Below are 26,461 nucleotides of genomic sequence, written 5' to 3' on the forward strand. Positions count from 1 at the left end.
TTTTTAGAGAACAGACGTCATTTTAAAGCCGATATGAAGACATGACGTTTTGGAGTCGGAATTACCTTTACGTGGCACGACATACAGCAATAGATCATTTAAGATGCGCAACAACGTGCATTGTTTATTAAAATAGTACAAATATGTTTCAACATGACACATGATGGTGGTTTTGTGTCAAACAGCGCCTCTGCTGGAGAAAGTGTTTTCTTCCGTCATCGTTTCGGATCATCGTTGCGCTGAGGGTCTGCTCTGGGTCAGCGCGGGAGCGGCGCAGCGGGGGCGCGCACGCACGAATGTTACACATACCATGCGATCCACGGACCGATCATCTATCAGTTATTTGTCCAATAAACCGGACACGAACTTTGAATCAAACGCAAACTGAGCGGAAGCGCCGTCCGTCTCGCGGTGAGTTTTCATTCACTGGAGTTACGCGAAACTCTCGCGCGTTCGTTCACAGCTGTGATTTGTGCACACTTCACGTCTGCTCTTCGTTGACTTGGACTTGGGCTGTGGGCTTGTGTTCGTTTTAGCGCTGTCTGTCTCTGAGTGAACGGTATTATCACTACAGTTCTACCAGCTCATTTACTTTCGTTTTCCCAGAAACTGTCTAGCGGGCAGGAAATGGAACTCCTCGAGCGCGTCTCAAGTCGTAGTGACATCCCTACGTAGACAGCAACACTTCAATTTAGAGCGGGCAAACTAAAGCTGTCTAGTTAGGGGGCGTACTTGGTTTTGAGAACAGCCTTTGACTCAGCACATCAGACAGAGAGTCAGAAACACACGAATAAACCAGACAACGTTCTTGCTCTGAGGTGTCTTGATGAAGATCTTTGTTTCTTTTACGTATCTTAACTTAATCGTAACGTATCGTTACGTAACTTATTAACTTAAATCGTAATCGTATCGTAACTTAAAGCCGGAATACACTACAAGACTTTTAAAACCGGAACAGATTTGTAAAAAACTAGACATTATACACTTGCAGACCTCTTGAACGTTTGCATACAAAACAATACATGATCAAATCTCCAGACTTTCTTCAACAACTCCAGACTGGAAATCTGAGCGAAAGTCTTGTGGTGTATTCCAGCCATTAGTTTCAGGTGTGTCTCCGGGAGAAACAAAAAGAATGTAATGTAAATCAAATTGTTTACACACATGAAGAGTACGGAAGTGTAGATGAATGTAGATGGTAGAGTTCAAATAATCCGGATTTGGGTAAAGTTGATGAGAAATGTTTGAGTTCACATTGAGATCTTCAATAGTGTTGACTTTTGATGGCAGACTTGACCAGTCTGAGCTCAGTTTGACACATTGTTGCTTCTGAAACTCTAATGACAGACACATTTGTCAGATTTCTGGCTCTCTCTCTAAGGAGAAATACGTGAGACACAGATGAGATCTGTTCACGCTCATTGATGGGAAGTAATGGAGGTATTAAAGCGATCTCATCTTCTCTTATGTGCAGTCATGAGCCGTGAGCGTCAGAAACGCCGAGAGAAGACCCAGAGAGCGCTGAGCTTCATCAGGTAAGAAAAACTGATGTTATTACTCCAAAGTGAACTGTGCAGTTGTTGTGACTGATATTTGGTGGTGTTGTTGTGTCTTACAGAAGTGCACTGCCTTACCCTGACCCTGACGCGTATGAGGTCGAGTTCACACACGCATGTTTGTTATTGGTTTTGTAATTTACCATAGACTTCTCTTGCTTTCATTTGGCTCCAATGGTATTTTCGATCCTCTATCATCACAGTTTTAAATAAGCATCATTTAGTTTGATTAATAATCAATTTCACTTAGACCCGCTAACTGAAACGCACAATAGCTGCCGTCAGGTTTGACTGTCCTCGTGGTGACGCGCACATTGTGTTTTTGTTGTCATTCCAGGGCTTTGTGGTTCAGCTGGTGTGTGATCTCTTGGACGAGGGTAACGCTGCGTTCCGTGATGGCGAGTGGTCGCACGCGCACTCTCATTTCACCGAGGGGGTGAATGTGGCACTTTACGCCCGGGGCGAGGGTCTGCACGTGTCCGCCGCCCTGCTGGAGAGTCTCTATATAAACCGTGCGGCCGTCCATCAGAACATGGTGAAGATGCATTCAGACACGATGGCATGTCTGATTTTCTCAGTTTCATTGTTAAAGTGACGTTTTCTCTCTCTGTGTGTGTGTGTGTGTGTGTGTGTGTAGGGTGAGGTTGAGAGCGGGGTGAAGGACTGTGACCTCGCTCTGGAGGTGTGTCAGGACAGTCCTAAAGCGCTGTATCGTAAGGCCGTGTGTCTGAAGGAGTCTGGTAAACTGAGTGAAGCGTATGACTGCACCGCTGCGTTTCTGCTGACATCACCGCAGGTAAACATCAACAACACGACTGAAGTAAAGCACGAGCGAGACAATGAAAGGACAGAAGACTGTTGGTGTTTTCAGGATAAAACTGTGAGCAGTTTGGCTCAGGAACTTGCTGTTAGTTTGGGATTGAAGAACAGAAAACCTTACAGGCCTCACGTGAGTACCCACAATTCTCCGCATGATGCTTTTTAATTGTTTCTCCTGTTGCCAATCGAAAGCTACATACACTACCGTTCAAAAGCTTGAGGTGACTATTTTGATTGTAAACTCGTCAAAACTGTGGAATAACACAAATATAACTTTGGGTTTTTGTTGTAAAAGAAATACAATTTAAATCAAAACAATTGCTGCGTCCGAAATGGCATACTGTGACAGTACGTACTGAATTTGAATAAGTACCTGCCTATCGGCCGTTAAAACACTACGTTCTTTATAGTACGAGTGGGAGTAGTATGAATACATACTGCGTCCGCCATGTTTTATGGTCATGTGACCCGTATGCTCTTTGACCTATGACGTATTAATAACAACCTACACGCGAGCGTAGATCAAAACATAATTTAGTCGCGAGAAATTCATTTACTGGCACTTACATTAGAAACGGACGTCCGCATTGAAGTTTTCCGCTATATTTATTTGATTTACTTTTGAAATGTGACCGTTGCTCAGCTCCCATGGCATCATGGGATAGATAAGTGTCCATCCGATCCACACTCACCAATCTCGGCGGAAGCAGTAGACCATCCGGGTATTTCTCGCCTACTGTTTTTTGCATACTGAGGTTTCGGACATACTATTCATGACTCGTACTCAGTTTCGACATCTATATAGTATGGAAGTAGGCGATTTCGGATGCAGCGAATGTTTTATTCGATCGTAGGCAGTTTGCAAATGTATGATTTTATCAAGCAGCTTTTTGAGATCTCATCCTGTTCTGACCTGATCTGCTCTGCAATGTCATTTGCATTTGTTTCTACATTATTCTTATTTGAAGTTATTTCAAAAACATTTTGTTTAAACAAATACTTTGTAGTCTAGAAAAACTGCGTCAAGCATTTGTGCATACGTTAGATCATGAGAAAGTGACCCTACACTTTTGACGTTTTTATTGTGTATATGATATAATATGAAAAAAAATAAAAGTTAATTTTCACTTTTTTTATTTGTTAACTTACTAAAAAAGACACAAGGGGGCATAGAGCTTTTATTTTTCTGTTGGATATTTGTTGTTCCAGCGATGTAAATCTTTTTTTGGTGTGTCATATAATGTGAAAAAGTGTAACATTTTGAGCATCACATTTAAAGAGGCAGGACAGATAAACCTCTGATCAGCGTGTCATGAATCTGCGTTATAGCCAGTGTTGGGTGTAACTAGTTACTAAGTAATTAGTTACTGTAATTTAATTACTTTCCCCTAGAAAAAGTAAAGTAAGGGATTACTCTTATTTTTTCTGTAATTTAATTACAGTTACTTCTGATGTAATTAAACTAAATACTTTGTGTAATATGTGTGCAGAAGAGGAATTTACATCAAAATTCAAAGTCTAACTTTAAAATCCGTGATTTAATGTATAAATCTCACATTTGTAATTAATAATAATACTTTATGTAGTTTAATATTATTTATTTGAATGAATTAAAAGAGCATGTCTATCCTTGAATCACTTAACTCATCAAGGATGATGTAGGATATAGAAAGTAATTAGTAAGAAGTAATTAAATACTTTTTGAAGAGAGTAACTTGTACGGTAATCTAATTACATTATCAAATGTGTAATTAGTAACTAGTAATTAATTACTTTTTCAGAGTAACTTACCCAACACTGGTTATAGCACAGCCTGTGATTCATTTGTGTTTATTTTCAGGTATCTGCGGACGGCCTGAACGACACGACAGGTATTTCTACACGTTCAGAATAGCACACTAAAACTAGAATGTGAATACTTTGATGACCACTACATGTCCAGTATACAAGACTGTACTGTATCCCACAATGCTATGCGCTTGACTTGGAACATAGGTGTGAAATGAGCGTTCTGGTGATGGTTGACGTGTGTGTTTCTCTGAAAGCTGCTTCGTCTGAATGTCCGTCTCCCGTCTTACCCGCTCCGGTCCCGGTCAGCGACTCGTGCGAGGACCCGGGGCTGTCCGGCTCAGTGCCTGTGTGTGAGGAGGATAATGACCTGATGGGAGATGAGCTGGACAGTCTGCTCGACAGCGTGGCCAGAGGAGACGATGCACCTCGAGTGAGGAACATCAAACGAGAGTTTTTATAATCGCTTATTTTTCTTTGAAGGCAAACTTTGTGTCCTTGTATTTGTGTCCTCAGAGCGTCGCTGTTCCCAGCGGTCTGCGGTCTTTCTCCTTTTCATCTTTTCGTCTTCCTCCTGCTTTCTTCCCGTCCGCCGGGAGCCGGTTGAACGCGCTCGACTCTTTCACTCAACCGGAGCTGGACCCGATCTCTTCCTGCGGCGCTCTGGATGCGTTAGACTTCATCCGTCCGCCGCAGATCGCACACTCCGTCTCCCTGCAGCGCCCTCTAGCGGTGGGAGGAGACACGCTCGATTCGCTTTCTGAAATCAATCTGCCAGGTTTGCGCCTGCTGAGAAAGTCATGATTCGTGTTGTCATTCATCTGATCTGTTCATTGTGTGCATTTATTGTTTGTCAGGTGGGAAAGTGCGTCGTAGTTTTCTACCAGTCAAACTGTCAAACCTGGAGGATCCAGCGAACGCTCAACGTGCGGTGAGTGACAGACATCTCTCTGTCTCTGTGATACACTTCACTTTTATTTCTACAACGCTTGTGTGTGTGTGTGTGTGTGTGTTACAGAGGAATGGCCACATGACCTCGAATCTCTCCTGTCTATCCAAGAACCCTCTAGAACAAACACATGATTTCACACAAGCCTGCAGCATCTGCTTCATTTCGACAGGTGACGCCGCACTCGTCTGTCTGTCTCTCTCTAGCTGCGTTTCCACTTCTAAAATTCGCGAATTGAAATAGCGCATTGAAAATACGCCCAGTGGAAACACGTCAATTTCGCGAAAACTCCCATGTATCGCAAAAGCGTTTTCACGCTCGCATGAGGTGTTTATTTCAGGCAATACGACAAAAGCATATTTCGCAAAAACTGCAAAGGAAACACTTTTTATCACGTGGCGTACAAAAAAGTCACATGACCATTCACAAAGATTTCACATTTGCAAAGATAGGATGTGAAGAATTCACATGAAGTAATATCTTGTATGACGGCCCAAGAAGTACGGCCAGAATGACTTATCGCGAGAAGAAACAAAATACACTTTAATCGCAAAACATGGTTTAATGGAAACGCAAGTCATTCCGCGATATTGTTTTGAATCGACATTTAGAAAATATGGTGTAAATCTGTAATGGAAACCGGGCTTCTGTAGCTCACTCATCTCTCTGGCTCTCTGTCAGGTTCTGGTGTGCTGGATTTCGAGTTCAGATGCGATTTGAGTCACAGCTGTAAGAAAGATCTTCTGCTGTGCAGGAGGAGGGGCGGGGCTAACTCACCCTGGAGGCGGATCCGGCCACGCCCAACCTGCAAAAACTTCCAGGGTGCCTTTGTGCTCTGTAGAGGTACATCACATGTGTGAATATAAATACGTTAAAATACTTTCCTGTTTCTCACGTTATGCAGATTATATTTGAAGAATTTGGTTCCAAAAACTCATGATCATAAAATCATGTTTTGATTGTGTTTCATTGTGTTCGTTAGCTGTATTTTTTGAGTTATTCTGGCTTAAATCAAAAGAAACCAACTGCTGTTTGATTGATATGAATTGGAATGCACAGTAAACAAACGGAGTTATCTCATTTTGGAAGCAAACTCTTCATTTGTAAATGAAACTAAAAGACTAATGTGTGTGTGTGTGTGTGTGTGTGTGTGTGTAGAGGTGTTAGAGAATCAGGCGTGTAAATACGGCGAGGACTGCACATTTGCATATTATCAAGAAGAAATTGACGTGTGGACGAAGGAGAGGCGGGGCTTACTCGTCAGAGAGCTGCTTTTCAGTCCATTATCGACCAATGAGAGACCAGAGCTGAGTGTGATCAAACTTCTGAATGTTCACGCGGGCATGTTCATGTTCCTCTGTGAGGTAAACACATCCTGTGTTGTTGGGACATCTGATGATTCTGTTGTATGTCAGCGTGTGTGATATTGTGTGTCGTCTGTCCTTCTACAGGCCTGTTTTGACTGCAAGCCCAGAATTATCAGCAAGCGGCGTAAAGACAATCCTGCTCTATGTGCAAACACACAAACACAGCACCAGTTCGACAAGACCAAGTACGTTAGAAAACAACCTTGACACAACAATCACAGCATCTCATATTCATAGATTTCATGTCTTGCACAAATACCTAAAGCACTAATATCATCCAGTAACTAATCGTGTTTTCTTTCTTTCTTTAACAGTAGCTCATGTGTGAAACATGTGTGTGTGTGTGTTTGTGCGTCTCAGGTGTTTGGTTCATGTGGTGAAGAACACTGCTGTGTGTTACAGTAAGATCCGTGCGATGACGTCTCGCTGTCAGATTGACGTGTGTCGAGATGAGCTCAGTGTGGGCTGTGAGAGACAGAAGGACTGCTGCTTCTCACACTCACCCATAGAGCTACAGGTCTGGAGACTGCTGAGAGAAACTGGTACACGCACACGCACACGCAATAACACGTACATGATAAAGTTGACACTAAAAGACATTCAACAAATAACTTGTTTGTAGAAATCTAGTGCGTCAGATCTTCACACGGCGCACGCGTGTGTGTGTGTGTGTGTTTAGGAATTACTCCTGAAGAGATTGTGAATGAGTCAAAGAAACACTGGAACAAACAGCGAGTGAGTTTTTCATCTCTCATCATCTTTCTCAACAGTGAAACCAGTGAACAATCTGTGTGTCGTAGGAAGTGATCTCATTAACTCAACACAAAATTCCATTCAAAGCGCTTCACTTCCATAATCTCACGTTTTAGAACAACTTACACATGACATTATTAAACATGATACATCTTTCTGTATTCTCTCATCAGTCTGTGAGTGTTTCCTCTAACAAACCCACTGCTGTCAAATGCAAGAGTCCAATCAAAGCGAAGGAGACCGGTGGGAAGGTGGGTCCTGTGCAGAGAACAGGAAGTGCCGAGTCTGCTGAGGTCAAGGGTCACGGGCTGGAGATGAAGTTTGTGTGTGGTCAGTGCTGGAAAGATGGACTGCTCAGTGAACCGGACCGAGCGCAGAAATACTGCAGCGCTAAAGCTCGACACGGGTGCCAGAACACACCATTCTCTGTCTCACTCTCTTCTGTCTGTCTCGCTGTCTTCTGTCTGTCTGTCTGTCTGTCTGTCTCACTCTCTTCCTTGTCTCACTGTCTTCTGTCTGTCTCACTCTCATCTGTCTGTCTCACTATCTTCTGTCTGTCTCACTCTCTTCTATCTGTCTCACTCTCATCTGTCTGTCTCACTGTCTTCTGTCTGTCTCACTCTCATCTGTCTGTCTCACTATCTTCTGTCTGTCTCACTCTCTTCTATCTGTCTCACTCTCATCTGTCTGTCTCACTGTCTTCTGTCTGTCTCACTGTCTTCTGTCTGTCTCACTCTCATCTGTCTGTCTCACTCTCTTCTGTCTGTCTCACTCTCTTCTGTCTGTCTCACTCTCTTCTATCTGTCTCACTCTCATCTGTCTGTCTGTCTATCTCATCTCTTCGTCTAGTCTTTTGTCACACTCTCTCCCTTCTGTTTTGCGGTGCCCTACTGTGTCGTTCTGCACTGACTCGGTGCTGTTCCCTCAACTCTCTGTCTGTTGTCCTCACTCTCTTCTGTCTTCTCACTCTCCTCCTGTCTGTCCTCTCTCTCTTGTCTGTCTTTCACTCTCTTCTGTCTGTCTCACTCTGCTTTCTCTCACTCTCTTTCCTCTCATTTGTCTCTACTGTGCTCTGCTTCTCACTGTCTCTTCTGTCTGCTCACGTCTTTGTCTTGCCTGTTTACTCTCTTCTGTCTGTCTCACTTTCTTTCTTGTCTCACTGTCTTCTGTCTGTTTTCTTTGTCTGTCTGTCTCTGTCTGTCTCACTCTCTTCTGTCTGTCTCACTCTCTTCTGTCTGTCTCACTCTCGTTCTTCTCTCACTGTTGTCTCTCTGTTTGTTTGTCTGTCTCACTCTCTTCTGTCTGTCTCACTGTCTTCTGTCTGTCTGCCTGTCTAACTCTCTTCTGTCTGTCTCACTTTCTTTCTTGTCTCACTGTCTTCTGTCTGTTTTCTTTGTCTGTCTGTCTGTGTCTGTCTCTGTCTCACTCTCTTCTTTTGACTGTGTGTGTCTCATCAGCTGGACCAAAGACAGGAGGATTTTACTGGTGAAGTGTCAGGAGAGGAAGAAGTGGGTTGCTGTGCGACCTTTGCCCTTTGCTAAGACCTTCCCTCAACAATATGACGTGAGTAACAAGCACAAACAAACACGCATTTCTTTCTAACCTAAAGGATTTGTATGATTTTGAACCCGTTTAAGGATGAGTTCTGGGATCGTCTGGGGGGTTTGGCTTACGTGAAAATTGATGTGCTTTAAAAATGTGAACCAAACCCAAATGCGTGACCTCAGTTTTACATCATTGATGTGATGTTTCTCCTCAGATCTGTGTTCACGTGCTGAAGCAGCGCAAGTGTAATTATATCGGCAACTGTACTTTCGCTCACAGTGAAGAGGAGAAAGAGCTGTGGACGTATATGAAGAACAACAACTGTGAGCTTTAGATTTATTCATAGACTCAATCCCAATTGGAACGATGACGTATTAATTGAATTGTGCACCTGCTCTTCACTGCAGTTAAAGAGATCCAGCAGGTGTACGACTACTGGCAGTCCACGACCAATCAGAACCAACCCTCACTGTCTCAGCCAGTGGAAGAGAAGCGGATCACCATGCCGACGGATTTAGCAGAAGTTGGCTGTGTTTATTATTGTCGCGATGGTGTTTGTTTGTGAGTGTTGACACACAGCTGAATGTTTTGTGTTGTGTGTTTGTCAGCTGGACAGTTTTTACTGCTCTCTGTGTGGTAAACACAGTAACAGCGAGCGTCAGTGGATGCAGCACATCACATCAGAGAAACACAAACACAGAGTGTTCAGCGGAGAGGGAGAGGACGAGAGTCTGGCCTGGACCTATCGCTTCCCTGGATGCTCTTTCTCTCTCTGTCACAGGTACATCATTCATCATTCAGAGTCCACGTGACAGCTGTGACGCTGATGATTGGCTGTGATGTTTGATTGACAGGTTGGAGGAGGGTTGTCCTGATGGTGTGAGTTGCGATTACGCTCACAGTGAGGAGGAGGTTCAGGAATGGTGCAGACGACGGGAGTTTCTGCGCAGGAGGCTGGATAAAGCCAGAGCAGACATGCTCATAGCGGCCAATGACAATAACTTTGGCATCTACAATTTCCTCCTTCAGGACTAAAAACACTCTCCACAACACACACGAACAAACAAACAGCACCAAAAAGAACCGGAGCAAAAACAGATTCTTTAAAAATGAACATGGACACATTCATGCTTGAGTTGAGTTCAGCCAATCAGCAACAGCGTTAAGAGTGTGAGATAAACATTAGTCTCCGAGTTAGAAATCTAAACATTTATTTGTTTCATACATGTGTTAATAACCCAGAACATTCACACACAATCTAGAGAAAAAGGTTCAGAATTCAACTTGCACTGTCATCTGATAATCAGGGATCTTAAAGAGATCTTGAAGGTTTGGGACGTTCACACACTGACTAACATATCTAGCAGGAAACAATGATATGTTTGTGTTTGTCCTGTTCTGGATAAGTTACACTATGATCAAATAAACTGTATTTTTTAATGAAATGACTGAGTATTAGTGTTTTTGAAAAGTCAATCGGTTTGAATCTTGCTTTAAAACTGAAATGTTTCTTTTTTTTAAATCAGTTTTAAAAACAATGTTCTGTTCAATTATGAATAGAGTAATATAAATAAAATATGCTATTGCAGATCGTAAAACCATAAATGGTGTTAGGTTGAAATGTTTATAAACGCGTTTACAGATGTCTCTGAATGACATAATTTAATGTTACAATTCCTAATGGTATATTCCATTGATATGATATGATATGATATGACAACATTGAGTGCTTTGTACTTTATGATATTCAGTTAAGCAACATTATACAGCTGCCACCTGACGAATTAAAGCTCGTCACAAGTGGCCTTTCTATACAGTAGATTGATGTTGACAATAGAGTATAGAGATGGTGCACACATTCAAAACTATAAGTGCTATAAACAACAATTAAACGACATGCAATTTACCATAAAACTGATGACAAATCTATATGAAAATATCCATTCACTGTTTTTCAATGAACTCAATTTGATGAGTGACTCGTACTGTCAGGTGTCGTGTCTAAGTGTGAGTTTGTTTCGGCTTTCGTTTGTCCCCTTTACATTCCCTGTTTCTCTTGTCCTGTGTGCGTCAGACTGTTTTTTTGTGTTATCTTCATGCCCAAGCCATACTTTCCAACCATGTCTTATCAAGTTTTTGCAGTTTGGTTCCCATGCCTCGCCTTTTGTTATCTTCAGCCTGAAGTGACGTTGCAGCCCTGAGTTGAATCACCTCTCGCTGCTCGCTGCTCTGCCCCATCAGTACCCGAGTACTCAACTGCTGTCAGATTGTTGTTCGAGTGTCTGTCATGTTTTGCTGGTTGAGTCTGTTAAAACCTTTTTTCATTTTGATCCGAATTCTGTTGCTTCCCTGACATGTACTTTTAACAAAAAGTACATGTTGTTTTACAGGGCTCTGTAAGCAAAGGAACTTTTAAAGGGGTCATATGACACGGCTAAAAGGAATATTATGGTTTGTTTTAGATGTAATGTAATGTGTCTACAGGATTTAAGGTTGATAAACGCTGTATTCTCCACACACCGTGCATGTTTGTATCTCCTCTTTGCTCCGCCTCTCTGAAACACACAGATTTGTAACAAAGCTCGTGGCTCTGAAAAGCGAGGTGTGCTGTGATTGGTCAGTTCACCAGTGTGTAGTGATTGGTGGAATACTGCAAGCGTGTAACGCCTCTGACCATATTTGGAGCATCAGGTTCCTCTTCAATTGTACTGACAGGTATGCCCACCTTACTTGCGTCTACATTTGGGCGGTCTTAGTCCAATCAGACCACCAACTGACGTAGATTTGTGGGGGTGTGGCTACACGAGGTGTTTCAGGCAGGTCTGGGTGAGCATTCACTTTTACATAGAATGACTCTTTTGTTCCCACACTTTCATTTCTGCAGTTTTACGTGTCTAATACATGCATGAGCGACTTATAACACACCAAAGACACAGAAAAACACGTGTCCACGCCATACGACCCCTTTAAAGTGTGTCGGGTAAGAGGTCAGCATTCAGAGTCGGAACTCGACTCTCTCGTGAATGCGCATATTGTACTGCTGGAAGCCATAGATTATAGTTTTAATTTAAAACCAATATTTTTGCTCCAGAAGACTTGTGTTAACTCCCGGATTATGGATTGTTTTTATGACGAATATATGCGCTTTTTGGAGCTTCAAAAACTTGGCTGCTATCCACTACCATTACCAAACAGGGAAGATCTAGGATATTATTCAATGTAAGTCAGATAGTGGTCCTCTTAAAGAAGAAGGTAATATACACCTGGGACGGCTTGAGGGGTATAGACTAATTTAATATCTGAACTGAACTGATCCTTTAAAGTGCACAGTCCTGTCAAGTTCAGATACAAGATGAATTTAGGAACGGCACATTTTGTTGTAATCTGACACATTAAATTACCTAGATGCTTCATTCTAAATTTTTATCCAAACTCTCAATGGCTTCTTTTTTTGTGATTTTTCTCCATTCATCTGGAATTTTACCTTGACCCTGGAATGTTCGATTATAATGTCTTTCCAGATCTTTCTGGAATCTGCACACAAACCATTTCCAGTAGGGCAGTTCAGTGAGGTCAGGGGTGATGCTCCATTCAGCATAAACTCCTCCTGCTGTTCTGTATTCTCTCCAGGGGACTTTGTCATCTGAGGCATTCGGATAAAAATATCCATCGCCTGCTACTGATGATGTGCAGATGTTGATACTTAAGTTTGTTGTCTTCTTGTAAAACCAGCCATTCTGTCCATTAACACAATGGAAAGGAACACTGTGATCTCCATCATGGTTTGGTATTGTGTTTGTGCAGGTGGCATTACAGAACGGACACTGAACCCAACAGCATCGACAGAAGTGATCAATCAGAATCTCATCTGCTCTGTCCTTATATTCCAGATTTACTGGAAATGTTGAGTTGAATCTACTCCTGATGTCAGACATTATTGAAGGAAGTTCTTTTCTTATCACATCTTCTAGAAGTTTGAAATCATCAACGTCATCATGGTTGACTCCACTGAAGTCCTTCACAGAGAATATCAGAACATCTGAGAGCTTCTGTGTGAAAAACCTCAACCACACATCAACATCTCCTCTGTTCTCTTCAACATGTTGAGTAGATTCATGTGCTGCTGTCATGATCTTCTTCTGCAGGAGTTCAATGTTCTGACTCATCTTGAGCTCAACACTGACACTGAACTGATCTCTGATGTACTGACTCACTTCATCTCTGATGAAACTCTTGAAGTGATCTCTGGGATCATGAATGTAGTCCATGTATTTGTCAAAGTTCTCCTCTTCTGCCAGTCTCGTCAGGATGTGTTTCTCCAGATTTGATCTGTTTCCTCTCAGTGATGGACAGTTTGATCTCATCTCATCTGCTAAATCTCTGGCGGTCTGTTTGTAGACACTCTGTTCAATGGGTTCTTTCAGTTTCTGACAGATGATCTCACCAAAAATAGCCGCTGATGTTGCTCCATGACAGTATTTCTGGAAAACACTATAGTATTCTCCTCTCTTCTTCTTCAGATAGAGATCAGGATCTCTGGCTTCTCTGAACATTCTGTGTTGGTCGGTGAATGTGTTTTCTACTCTCGTAAATATAGAAAACACCAAATCTATGAAGAATTCTCTCCTGAACACATATTTCACTGGTCTTCCCTCATATCTTCTGATTCTCTTCTTGATGTAACTTGTGAGTTGTTGAATGTAGCTGATGTTGTAGCCCATCTTTGATATATTAAACGATTTAATCATCTCATCTATATGGTAAGAAACATCTGTGATTAAGGTTCTTATTTTGGTTTCGTCCTCTTTAGACAGAACTGACCCAAACTTTTCTTGAGCTGCTTTTAAGACATTTTTAGCAGGTCCTGTAAATCCACTAGATTTTTTTGACTTTACATAATCTGAATAACTCTGCACAGTGAAAATATTACTGATGTTGTTCCAGGTGTCTACATGGACACTTTCATAGAAGTCACTGAGAACCTCTTTCACATCTCTCAGTACGTCAATGTGTTTGATTGGAGACGTTTCTTTGATGATCTTCTTCACACTCTCATCCCAAAAAAGATCAAACTCCGTCTTCAAAGAATCTTCATCATTTGCCTTGTCTTTAAGTTTTAATGCAAGTTCTTTGCTCCTTTCAAAGAGAGTGTTTTCATGATGTGTTTTCTGAGCATCCATCTCTTTCTTCAGATCTTGATGCTGAATGATGATCTCATTTAATTTCCTTTTCATTTCTATCACAATGTGTTCTTGAAGCTCTTTGATTTTTGTCTCTAAAGAGGTTTTCATCTGAATTGAAATATCTTGATATTTTTCAAAGAATTCTGACATAGATTTTTCCACTTTATCACTTTTCTCCTTCAGTTCTGTTTTAAGATCAGTTTCCTGGATTTCATCAGTTGCGTCACTGAATATTTTATTTTGTAGTTTGTTCTCAATTTCCAGCATGGCACTGCGAAGAGTCCAGGACCACTCGCTGTATGCAGTCTCCAGTTTGCTGTATGCTGTAATCTTGTAGATGGAAAACAAACATAAAAATGTGAATAATTGATAGTCTTAAACACTTTCTAATTGTTTTGAGTTTTGAGCTGCTTTAGATGTCTATACCATTAAGGACACAAGAATGTTTTCAACTAAAAACAGAAAACATTTTATGCGTTAACTACGGGGATTTAAATTCCCGAAAAATGGAATACCCTTTTGTTGTTGTCATGGTTTAGTTTAGCAAATATAATGTTTGAGTTTACACAACCGTAAATAAGTTTTCATAATCATACACGTGTATAACTACTGTAGTTGCAAACGCATAATCAGCTTGCTCTTCATGTTAACAGACCGACGGGGTTGCCAGATCTGTGAAACAAAACCATTCATCACGAGCCTAATATCCCTAGTCCAAATAACAGAACTTAACATTCATAAATAAAATCACCATAAGATGACAAAATCCTTCCACTACTAAAATGCGGAAAAACAACCCGCATCATCAGTTTAAAAGTAACCAAATCCAATGAGAAAACTGCAAACCTGTCAACACAAATCGGCTCCCATCACAGATTGACGACCTACGTATAGCGGTCCATAGAAGCAGCATCTAGTTGTATACAGTAGATCTATTTGTTTGTTTACACGACAATGGCATTTTGGGGGACTGAAAACGCAAACGTTTGAAAACGGGTTTCAAAGTGCATGTTCTTGAAAATGACGTGTTATCAACTCCGTGTAAACCCTGAAGCTGGCATTTTTCGACAATGAAGACGTCATATGCATGCGTATTATGTGTTCAGTCTGTAGGCCAGTGTTGCCAGATTAATTGGGCTTCTTTTGATTGGGTTAGACCGGAGAAAAACACATTGGGCGGGTGGACAAAATTTGGGCTGCTTCATCAACTGTGTATTCATCAACACATTTTTCCTTAACGCAGCCGTTATTGGATGTGATAACTCGTGAGTGCAGGGTTTTAGCGCGTAAAGGACCTAGAGTTTGAACATATAGCTCAGAGGTCGGGTTAACCGAAAATTCTCCGTCATTGACAGATTTTTTTACCAGTGATGGAAAAATCTGAAGGCCGTCCGTCATTTTGACGGATTACAATAAGGGCAATTTGTAACGCCCTGTTTGGGCTACTAACGTTACCCCTGCCCTGAACATGATCGCACATTTGCAAACACCTTTATTGTTACTGACTGGACTGGACATATGAACATAAACATTTGTCTGTAATTATTTGGGCTGGAAATCGTCCACCCAATCTGGCAACACTGCTGTAGGCATGCTCAAGTACTCCCAAAACAATAATGGCGGCCTCCGTACCTACCATGTGTTTGTGCTACGCAACATACTTTTTAACATTTCTCCAGCAAAAAGTAGATTTACTGCACCACTACGACCAGCGGAGACATATTTATATACACAAACTGTAAACACACATACATGCCAAAAAAAACATACAAATTTTACTAAAAGCGCTTTTGGCTTAAAACAGGGTATGCGTATGTGCGCAGGCACGTTGTGTTTCTTTACACAGAGACGTCGCCATCCACTGGCCTGGCATGAGAAATGCAATGTTTTTACAGATCCATGTAAACGCAGATCGGTTTGACAATGTTTTCAACTTTTGTAAAACGCAAAGTAAAAACTTTTCTGTTTTCTACTTCGTCGTTGTAGTGTAAACAGACTCTTAGAGATGCAAGCAACAAGCCAATTAAACAAAGAATCGACAATTATTTTATTTATAATTAGCTGCACACGTCAAGAACGAGGATAATCTCTGTCAGATACACTATCTTGCATTATTTATAGGTAACACTTACAATACAGTTGTATTTGTTCAAATTAGTCATGGACAATTGTTTTCAACATCTATTACTCTTGGTAACGTTAGTTGAAGTTATTCATGTTAGGTGATAAATAAATGCTGTAGAAACATTGTTCATTGTTACTTCATGTAAGCTATTGTAATGCATTAAGTAATTGATAACAAATACAACCTTATTGCAAAGTTTGAATTGTTTCATTCATGTATTGACAAATTATGTTGAGCTATTCTAAAAATAAACTGTATGGCATTGAATTAAAGTAAAAAACAGTCCATTTTCATCAATACTTTAGTCAAAAATCATCAATACTTCTCAAATAGTTTTCCTCTCTTTAAAATTGATGCTGCTTTTTATCAGCCCATTTATATGCCACAGGAACCATTATTATTTCAGTTAAAGAGGAGTAGCAGTGATGGTCTCATGAAAGTATTGATTTTTAATTGTCAATAGGCATACGGTATATTGGGCTATTAATAAAAAAACTGTACTGTTCACCTCCCACAGTTCACATTTTATTACACATTTGTGGTGCAGGTCATCTAAAAAGCAACAACATCCGGTCCCGCAGAGTTCACAGGCACATGTACAAACAGTACCCAAGCTCACATCAAGTGTGCCATTTGGAACAGGACCGCTGGCTTTTCCAAACATCTGTTAGCATCTTAATCAGCAAATTGTGTCTTTTGTTGGTACGAGGCGTCAGTGTCATTTACAGACTTAGCAGTATGGTATGTGTAAATGTGTCTCCGCTGGTCATAGTGTTGCAGTAAATCTACACTCAACATAACAAGAACGAGTAACACACGCACTGTCACGTGGGCCACCATTGGTGTTTCGGCTTGTTCCAGAGTTCGTTTTTCAAACTCTTTACCATGTTTCTATGCAGAATTGTTTCTTGCAATAACAAACATGAAAAAGCACACAAAAGTGACATGAATCTCACCTGTTCTGCAGCATGTGATTGAGGGAGGACATTCATATCTGTTGTTCTTCTGTTCAGTTGATCTTCACGCTCTTCTTTCAAGAGCTTCACTTGTTCACCTGTTTCCTCCTGTTTCCCTTTCTCACATTCCTCACATTCTCAGTTTGTCATATTTCACCTGGAGATCTTTATTTTCTTTCTTTAGTTCCCCTATTTCGCTTTCAAAAGCGTCTCGTTCTTTGTTAATCTCGTCTCTCATCTTTCTCTCTTGCTCCTCTTGTTTTTCTCTCTCCATCTCTCTGAACATCTTACATGAGTAGTAACTGCCTCCGTTTGCTGTCACCATGTGATCTATTTTCTCCAGTAGATCAGAAACTTGTGTGCGGTCTTCAGTCTCAGCGTTATTGAACACATGATATCTGTTTCCACACTCTTCTATCAGGTTTCTCAGAGGAGATGCAGGTTTTCCCAAACACTCTTCAATAGTTTTCTTCTTCAGATCATCTCCTCTGGTGAAGAGCACCATGGTGTACATGAAAGAGTTTTCTCCGAACGTCTCCTGAATGATCTTCACTGCTGTAGCCTCCTCTTGAGTGAAGCGTTGAGATAAACTCAACACAACGATAAACACATGAGGTCCAGGCAGAATCATGGAGATACAGTTGGTCATTTCTCTCTGAATCTCTTCTTGACTCAGTTCGGTATCAAACAGTCCTGGAGTGTCGATCACAGTGATGAATCTCTTCTTGATCTCAGTTGTTTCTCTCTGACACTCTTTAGTTATTGACTCTTGAGATACGTCTGATAGAAACGTTTCTCTTCCTAAGATTGTGTTTCCTGTGGCACTCTTCCCAACTCCAGTCTTACCCAACAGCACAATCCTCACCTCATCTGTGATCTCTCTTGAACCTAGAAGAAGAAAATATATCACTTATAAATCTGATGTGACACATATGTTGTATGATTTGCACATGAAAGGTCATGCAGACGTTGCGACTGTCTTCCGTAAAACAGAATAATGAATGGATGTTCTGCTCAAACCATCAAATAGAAGTAATCCGAGATGGATCGCCACTCCAGAGCAGAAGTACATGATCAAGTTTTCAGTAAGACTAGAATACAAATTTGTTTTTTGGTGGATTGACTTCCACAGATGAATTGTTCACCACAAGACAAGTAAACAGTGTCCATTTTATTTTCATGGGGAGTTTGAAAGAAAATCAAGCTTCAATATTTGAAGACCCTTGTCAACGTTAACTTTAGCAAAGAGAAAAACAATGACATCAGTTTGTGTGGTACTGTAATGGCATGATAATATAATTTGAAGATATCATTTGATGAAACCCCTTTGCAAGAAAGCGCTTCAGCACAATCAGATGGTAAGGCCACGGTTCTTCTTGACTTAGCTGTATTTTGTTGAGTTATTATGGCTTAAATCAAAACAAACCAACTGCAGTTTGATTGAATTTAATTGGAATGCACATAAAATAAACATGATTTTTCACTTATCTCATTTAGGAAATAAACTCTTCATTTCTTTCTATCAAGATATTGAATAAACAAGATCTGTGTAACATTCTGGTTGTGCAAAAATATATCCAATCTCTCAACTTCATTGACAGGTAACAATCATTTATTATTTTACCTGGTAAGTTGATTTTTCTCTTTGTTTCTTCATCTTTCATCTTCTTCATCTGCTCATCTAAAAATGTTTGTGTAGTGAAAGAAGCTCCTCTGTTATCTTCTACCGTCTGCTGAATTCTCTCCAGTAATGTGGACACTTGTGTGTTTGGATGAAAGAAATGACCTTGAGCTGCATAACGTTTAATAACCGACTGTGTGACGTCATCCAGTTCTGCTGTTGTGTCTTCAGACTTCTGCATTATCAGGATCATCATGTGATTTCTGATTCTTGAGCTGAATATTCTGTGCATCTCCTGCATTTCAGCTTTGTGTTCATCAGTCAGTGGACCAACAGGAACGATGAGGAGGAACACGTGAGCTCCAGGATGACAGAGAGACAGACAGCAGAGCGTTTGACGTGTCAGTTCATCATCTGACAGTGACGTGTTGAAGAGAGCTGGAAGCTCCAGCAGATTGATCAGACTTCCACACACCTCCATCTCTCTCTTCATCAGCACACAATCTGATCTCTTGTCTGATCTTCTGCTGCTCTCATTCAACATCAGCTTTGAGATGAAGCTTTTTAATCTTCTGTCACTTCCACACACAACCACATTCAGCTTCACAACATCTGAAAGTGTTAGAAGAGCAAGATTAAAATAATAAACGTTTGCTCATTTTTATTTAATAAAATATATTAAACTCACCTCTTTCTTCTGTCTGCTGCATCACTGTGAGAGATTCTTCATGTTCTTCACACATCAGATGTCGTCCACTGTTCATTTGCACAATATTCTCTAATGTCTCTTTAAATTCAGAAGGGGAGCTGTTTCTCTCCAGTCTGTAGTGTTTGTTAAGACATTTGTCTATAATTTCTTGTATAATGTCATTGACATGAGTGTGTGGTGAGTCGTGTGTGGTCAACACCAGTGTGTGTTCATAAACACTGTCAGAGAAAGAGTTGAGGATCATGTGCACGTGCTCTTGATCTTCTCTTGAACACTCATCATCATGTTTAAAGATGAGAATGATGACGTGAGGTCCTGGATGAGACAGAGACACACACTCTCTCAGTGTCTGTGTGATGTGATGGGATGAGAGGTTGTGCTGGAGCAGATGAGGACAGTTGATGAGTGTCATGTGTTTTCCTCGGACTCTCTCACAGCACTGATGATCATCTGGAGGAGATTCACTCTCAAACGCTGATCTTCCTAATATGAAGTTTCCTACTCCACTGTTTACTGACACATCTTTACCCAACACAACAATCCTCACTGCAACACAACAAACACACATTCACTATGGAGTTTAAATAGACCCAAAACTCACGCGCATGGAATCCGCGCGCAAACGCGCATAATGATAACCACGCGCGGAAAGCTGCTCCACGAGGGCGCATTTAAACTCCGCGAGCGAGCAGAACAGTATCCGCAAGCGGAAAATAATCCTCACTCGCGTGCATTTCTGCTCCGCGAGCAAAAACTCAGTCCGCGAGCAGAGGCTATGCTCTCACAACTGCTCAACACTTGCTCGCTCGTTGAGTTGACTTCTGAGACTTTGGAGGCGGGACAATGCATGTTAAAAGTTACCAATAAAATGAGCGGAGACATCTGCATGTCTCCGCTCATTTGATTGGTAACTTTTAACATGCACTCACCTACATGCAGTCACCTACAGATTACATGTCTGAGTACAGAGTACAAGTGACATTTTGATTTCTTACATCTGTCAACAAAAATTATGCTATATAATATAGTAGTTAATCTTACATGTCATGTATGACCTATTTAAAACATACTATAATAATATAATTAAATGTCTCCTGTAGTCATTAAATTTGAGTTATCTAATATCCGTTTACTGGCATAGCCCGTTTTAATATTTTCAAAACAAATAAAGCAAAACAAACAAATGATTTAAATTCAATTTTAGAGAGTACATCATATTGTAATTTATAATAACCTGTGCTTTGAGTTATACTGCTGTAGCCATTTATTCATTCTCATTTTATAACAATTTCATGAAAATAAAAACAATACAAAAGCAATTATGAATACACATACCAAAGTATTTATTTCTAACTTCCTGTCAAGATGCCAAATATGTAGATCCAAAGCCAAGGGCATACATAATTCTGTAACCCAAGTTTAAAAAACGGAAAAAAGTATCGTGTTGTGCCAAATTAAGACGTCTGTACAACGGGTAAGATACCTACAGTCTCTGACCTGTGAGTGCATGTTAAAAGTGACCAATCAAAGGATCGCAGAAGTCTGCCATTGTCCCGCCTCCAAAGTCTCAGAAGTCAACTCAACAAGCAAGCAAGTGTTGAGCACTTGCGAGAGCATAGAGAGAATAGAGAGAATTTTCCGCTTGCGGATACTGTTCTGCTCGCTCGCGGAGTTTACATGCGCCCTCACGGAGCAGCTTTCCGTGCATGGTTATCATTATGCGCGTTTGCATTGCGCGTGTGCGTGCGGATTCCATGCGCGTGAGTTTTGGGTCTATTTAAACTCCATAATTTACTCTTTACACTCATCAACATCACTCAATCATGCAATACATGTCATCTGTAACATGTTATGAAAACTCAAGCTTCTCAAAACAAAACTCACCAGGAGATGCAGTTCAGGTTAAATTTTACACTTTTTTGAACACAATAAAACTGGGAAATGACGTTGTAAAAACGTACTATTAGGAATATCAATGGGATTGCTGCCTCTTCTCCTGCGAGCAGGATTGTGAACAGACACTGCAGGAAACAAACGCATCAAACTGATATTTATCTCTGAGATGAAGTACAGTGTGAAATATCCATAGAAAATAGTGTATCTCACCTGTGCTGTCAGTGCTGGACATGTTCATGTACTGAGTGTCTTTATTTAATCTTCAGATGATCTCATAGCCAGTGAAAACACCCCCGTCCCCTCCAGGCAAGTGTTGCTTCTACCAAGGTTTGTTTCTACTTTATGGAGTTTAAGGCATTAAACGTTAAAGACGTTTTCCTACAATGCTCAGATTATAGAGGTTTCATTCACAGTGAACACACATACTGATGAAACACACATTACGCCCGTTTTACACCGCACGCGTAAGCAGCGCAAATGTTTTTCGCCGCACATGTTAACAGATGAGAGCATTCATATGACATTGCATGCTCGCGGATCAGAAGCGGCTCGTAAGAAGCAGTGCAGCGATCATTTCAGCACCGAGTCTATTTTTGCTGCGCTTCTCAAACTCAATTAAAGCGACAGTGCATTCTTTACAGATAAAATCCACATGGATTGACAGGAAAAAGTAACACTTTTACCTTTAAACCATGTAAGTGGTGTCTAATGTGCACTGTAAACCCAAATGTTCAAAATAATCAAACAGATTAACTAATGTAAACTTAATTTTATAAAAAAGTTCTACTTACTTAAATATTTTAGTTCGTGAAACACTTTTTTTACTTTTGAGTAAAGTATAATGATTATTTTTGATTAACTTGAATAAAACTCAAAATTTTTATTTCCTCCTTACTTAATTTAAACATGTTAATTCAACAATTGGTCAAGAAGGATTCCCAATTCCCAGCATGCTTTGTGTCAGACTGCATTAGGAGAGTAAATAAAAAAATATATGATTATTTTATATGTTTTTAGTAAAGTTAAAGACTCGTTAGTGTCTAATGTTCACTTCTCTTAGATATTTAGAAGAGTTTGACATATTTTTCAGTTTTGTGGTTACCATTGTTTAGAAGAGTGGTGCATGTGCCTAGTCTCTGCGAAGCTACATTTCACCTGTAACATGTGTTATGTCACCAGTGAGCAGTAACTGTTCTAATGCCAGTTCTGAGATCAGTCTCTTCTTGCTCATTTTGGATTGCATAAATCAAGGTGTTTGATTTATGCATATTAAGACTAAGGAATATGCAAAATAATGAAACCGAAAGAATTTAGTTTAGTTAACTTAAAAATGCAATTTTGATACTTATTTGTTTAAGTTCTGTCTACTTAATTTCATAAAAAGGATAAATTAAATATTTAAGTCGCACTAACTAAGATTTCTTATGAACTTTAACTTAACAGTAATCAAAATTATTTGCCAACTTATCCGGGTTTACAGTGTGTTTTTAACAGTCGCCATGACTTTCAAAAACACTTTTGCCGGGAGTTTTTTGGTCAAAACCACAACAGCACATTTAAAGGATTTATAACACTACAAGTATCTTACATGTTATGCTTACAGTGAGGGAAATCATTATTTGATCCCCTGCTGATTTTGTAAGTTTGCCTACTTACAAAGATATGAAGGGTCTGGAATTTTTATGGTAAGTTTATTTTAACTGATAGAAACAGAATTTAAACCAGAAAATCCAGAAAAACACATTATGTAAAAGTTACATGTTGATTTGCATTTGCATTTCATTGAGTAAAATAAATTTGATCCCCGAGCAAAACATAACTTTGTACTAAGTGGAGAAACCCTTGTTGGCAAGCACAGAGGTAAAACGGTTCTTATAGCTGGTCACCAGGTTTGCACACGTGTCAGGAGACATTTTGGTCCACTCCCCTCTAAATCTTTAAGGTTTCTTGGTTGTCGCTTGGCAACTTGAAATTTTAGCCTCCTTCACAGATGCTCTATAGGACTAGGGTCTGGAGACTGGCTAGGACATGTGCTTCTCCTTGAGCCACTCCTTGGTTGTCTTGGGTCTTTGTCATTGTTACATTCCACGTGTGTGTGTGTGTGTGTGTATGTGTGTGTGTGTGTATTGTTTTTTTTCTCTACCTTTTTGTTTTCGTGTGTGTTCTTTACGCCGTGTCTAGGTTCGTGCTCATTGGCTGGCTCTACTGGCACTCATCGTTATGACGACATGACGTTTGGCCAATCCACTGATGCGCTGGAGGGATTTAAGGCCACAAGTTGTACTGGTCTCATCGATCTTTGAGTCTTGATGCCTCGAGAGAACTGTCTATTTGCTTGCTGATTGCAAATTCGTGTTATGCTGTATAAAAGCTTGTGTGCTAACTCCAGGCTCTCACCAAGTCAAGTATTACATCATGGAAGTGTGTCGCCAGGGCTGTGAGTTATTATGTGAGGTTGTTGTTTTAAAGTTGTGTACCTCCTCATCTTGAATCTTTGTCAACTTTATTTAAGATAGTTTCTTTCTTTGTTAGTATAGTCTTCTGAGTGGCTTGCCTCCCATGTATGTTTGTTTATTTAGTTAGTGTAGTTAAGTTGGGCGTCGTGATACGCTGAAGACTTCGGTATTGTTTCTGTATTTTCTTTTGCTAGTGAGTTTAGAGGGATGGGGGTTTAGTTAATAATAGTTTTTTCTTTTTATTGATTTCTTTGTTTTGGCAGCACTCTTATTTATTATTACTCACATGCCACAATAAAACAACAAACATTTGTGGTGTACTCCTGTTTCAGTGTCTTTAGTCTCCCGCACCTCAGCTGTCTCATGTAAATGTTATTGAGCATGCCAGTTAACATCAAGTTTACATCAGGCACGTAACAGTCATGTTGAAGGTCCATCCACGACATGGCCCCGTCCCTCAGCCCCTCAATGCTGTGAAGTCATCTTGTACCGGTAGCAGAGAAAAAGCCGCAAAGCTTAATGTTACCAACCCAGTGCTTAACGGTAGAGATGGTGCTCTTGGGCTCATAGTCACCATTTCTCTCCCTCCAAAACACGGAGAGTCAATTTTGGTCCCATCTGACCACAGCACTTTCTCCAAAGCCTTTTCTGAATCATTTTGATGTTCATTGGCAAACTTCAGATGAACCAGACAGGCCTTCTTGGGCAGGAGGACCTTGCGGGTGTAGCAGAATTTCAATCTATTATGGCATAGTGTGTTACCAACGGCTTGCTTGGTAATTGTGGTCCCAACTGACTGGAAAACATTTACAAGCTTCTTCCGTGTAGTTCTAGGATGATCTTCACCCCATTGGGGAAATCTTGCAGGAAGCTCCTGACCAAGGGCGGTTGATGTTTATTTAGTATTTCTTTGATTTCCAAATAATCGCACCAACAGTTGTCTCCTTCTCACCTAGCTTGTGTCTGATGTTCTTGAAGCCCATTCCAGCTTTGTTCAGGTCTACAGTCTTGTCCTTGACATCATTTGATAGCTTAGGTCTGGACCATGGTGGTGGAGAGGTTGAATGGAAGATACAGATTCTGTTGGCAGGCATCTTTTATATACATAACAAGCTGATTTAGGAGTACTTTCTTAAAGCGACAGGACTAATCTGTGGTCCATATAGGCACATAATCAATCTGTTGGAGACAGAATTCAGACGGTAGAGGATCAAATACTTATTTTACTCATTGAAATGCAAATAAATGTATAACAAACGCATTACGTTGTCAGTGTACTTTCTGAACCCCACTGTCATCATAACCTTCTGAAAAAACACAGGCAGCGCGGTGCATATGCTGCCGGTGTGAAAGGACGATGGACACGCGCTCCCACTCCGCCTATGCACTGCTTACGCATTCGGTGTGAACCGGCCGTTAGACTTTAAGTCGTCTGCCGAGTTATTAATTGTCAGACAGAAAAGTGTCGAGTCTCCAATGGTGTAAAATATACTTTGCTGTACATGCTAAATAAAGATTTTAATGATACCTAACATTAAAGTGATTGTTATTGCACAGAGTCGGTTCGGTGACAGGTGAAAGTGAAACTTTTCTCGTTCAGGCATGTATTGCGTTTGTAATTGAACTCGTTGAAATATTTTACGTCTAATATTGACAAATGCACTCATATCACAAACATTAAAATGAATACCTGAATGTCATGGTTTCTTCATGTTTAGATGATTCTTTCATTCTTTCCTTCACGAGAGCAGGAAGAGTCTCGGTACACAAGTGAAAAGTAACCAAACAGGTAGCACCAGTCACATGACTTCACGCTCACCTGTATTAGTGTGTGTGCAGGTTCAGTTATATTTGTGAGGGCCAAATGTCCTCAGTTATACAGTGAATTATCATTACAACCCAGCTGTGAGGACATTTGACTGGTCCTCGCTAAATAAAAATGCTCATCATTCGGTCTAAACATGTTTGTGTGATTATTAGGTTTAGGTGTTGGGCTAAGGTTATGGGATAGAATATATCATGAGCCTGATATAAAATCAATGGAAGTCTATGGAATGTGTGTCCGTGTGTGTGTGTGTGTGTGTGTGTGCGCGTACGTGTGATTTGACAGTAACTACATTATAAAAGAAACTAAAATAAAATATTTCCTTATAAAAATACTAACAATAATATTAATAATAAAATTTAAATTCAATAAAAATACTTAGCAGCATCTTTCCACCATCAAACATCTCAGGTAATCTTCCCCTTTTTAATTACATTTCGTCACATCTGCTAACGGCATAAAACGCTAAATGAAATAAATAGTAGGCCTATAATATATTGTATTTACAATATCATAATAATCACTTCAGTATCTGCCTCTTAGGTTGTAGTGCATGGACTGGGATAAAGTTGGTTTTACGTTGGACGTTCGATATTCGTGAATTTAGGGACCGTCTCTAAAGTTACATACACATTAAAATATTTTTTAAAAAGCTCAATAGCATTTAAAGGGAATGACTTACAGCCACAAAACTTACTGTACTGTGTTCATGTGTGTGTACACTGTACAGTAAATATTGTGGCTGTAAGTCATTCCCTTTAAATGCTATTGAGCTTTAAAAATGGTATTTTTGTGTATGAGTCCATACAGTAGTGAAATACATAGGAATATTTACATATAATTTGACGGTTTATTATAATAAATATCAAAAATCTAAAAGGTGTGCTTCATAGAGTACACACACATGAACACA

At 40.3% G+C, this 26,461-nt stretch overlaps 1 protein-coding gene and 1 pseudogene across 4 annotated transcripts; one reads left to right on the plus strand and one right to left on the minus strand.

The window, feature by feature from the left end:
- Window positions 1-204: 204 nt before the first annotated feature.
- zc3h7ba (zinc finger CCCH-type containing 7Ba) lies at window positions 205-10,201 on the plus strand. Of its 4 annotated transcripts, none has more exons than XM_057345224.1 (22): window positions 205-411; window positions 1,475-1,535; window positions 1,619-1,655; window positions 1,894-2,091; window positions 2,194-2,352; window positions 2,428-2,505; window positions 4,216-4,246; window positions 4,421-4,596; window positions 4,680-4,941; window positions 5,021-5,094; window positions 5,182-5,284; window positions 5,794-5,955; window positions 6,271-6,476; window positions 6,564-6,664; window positions 6,882-7,021; window positions 7,159-7,214; window positions 7,406-7,638; window positions 8,690-8,795; window positions 8,992-9,100; window positions 9,185-9,300; window positions 9,386-9,558; window positions 9,632-10,201. In XM_057345224.1, exons 1-22 carry the CDS (start codon window positions 297-299, stop codon window positions 9,810-9,812), a joined length of 2,877 nt encoding a protein of 958 aa, XP_057201207.1. In that variant the 5' UTR covers window positions 205-296; the 3' UTR covers window positions 9,813-10,201. The 4 variants fall into 4 exon arrangements, with proteins under 4 accessions (XP_057201207.1, XP_057201206.1, XP_057201209.1 ...); XM_057345223.1 differs by having other exon boundaries at window positions 6,840-7,021; window positions 9,632-10,200; XM_057345226.1 differs by lacking the exon at window positions 205-411 and adding an exon at window positions 779-818 and having other exon boundaries at window positions 6,840-7,021; window positions 9,632-10,200.
- On the minus strand, window positions 9,972-25,504 carry LOC130561181 (interferon-induced very large GTPase 1-like; annotated as a pseudogene).
- Window positions 25,505-26,461: the final 957 nt, after the last annotated feature.

This window comes from Triplophysa rosa, linkage group LG11 (assembly GCF_024868665.1).
Source record: "Triplophysa rosa linkage group LG11, Trosa_1v2, whole genome shotgun sequence".
In the NCBI taxonomy this organism is placed as follows: domain Eukaryota; kingdom Metazoa; phylum Chordata; class Actinopteri; order Cypriniformes; family Nemacheilidae; genus Triplophysa; species Triplophysa rosa.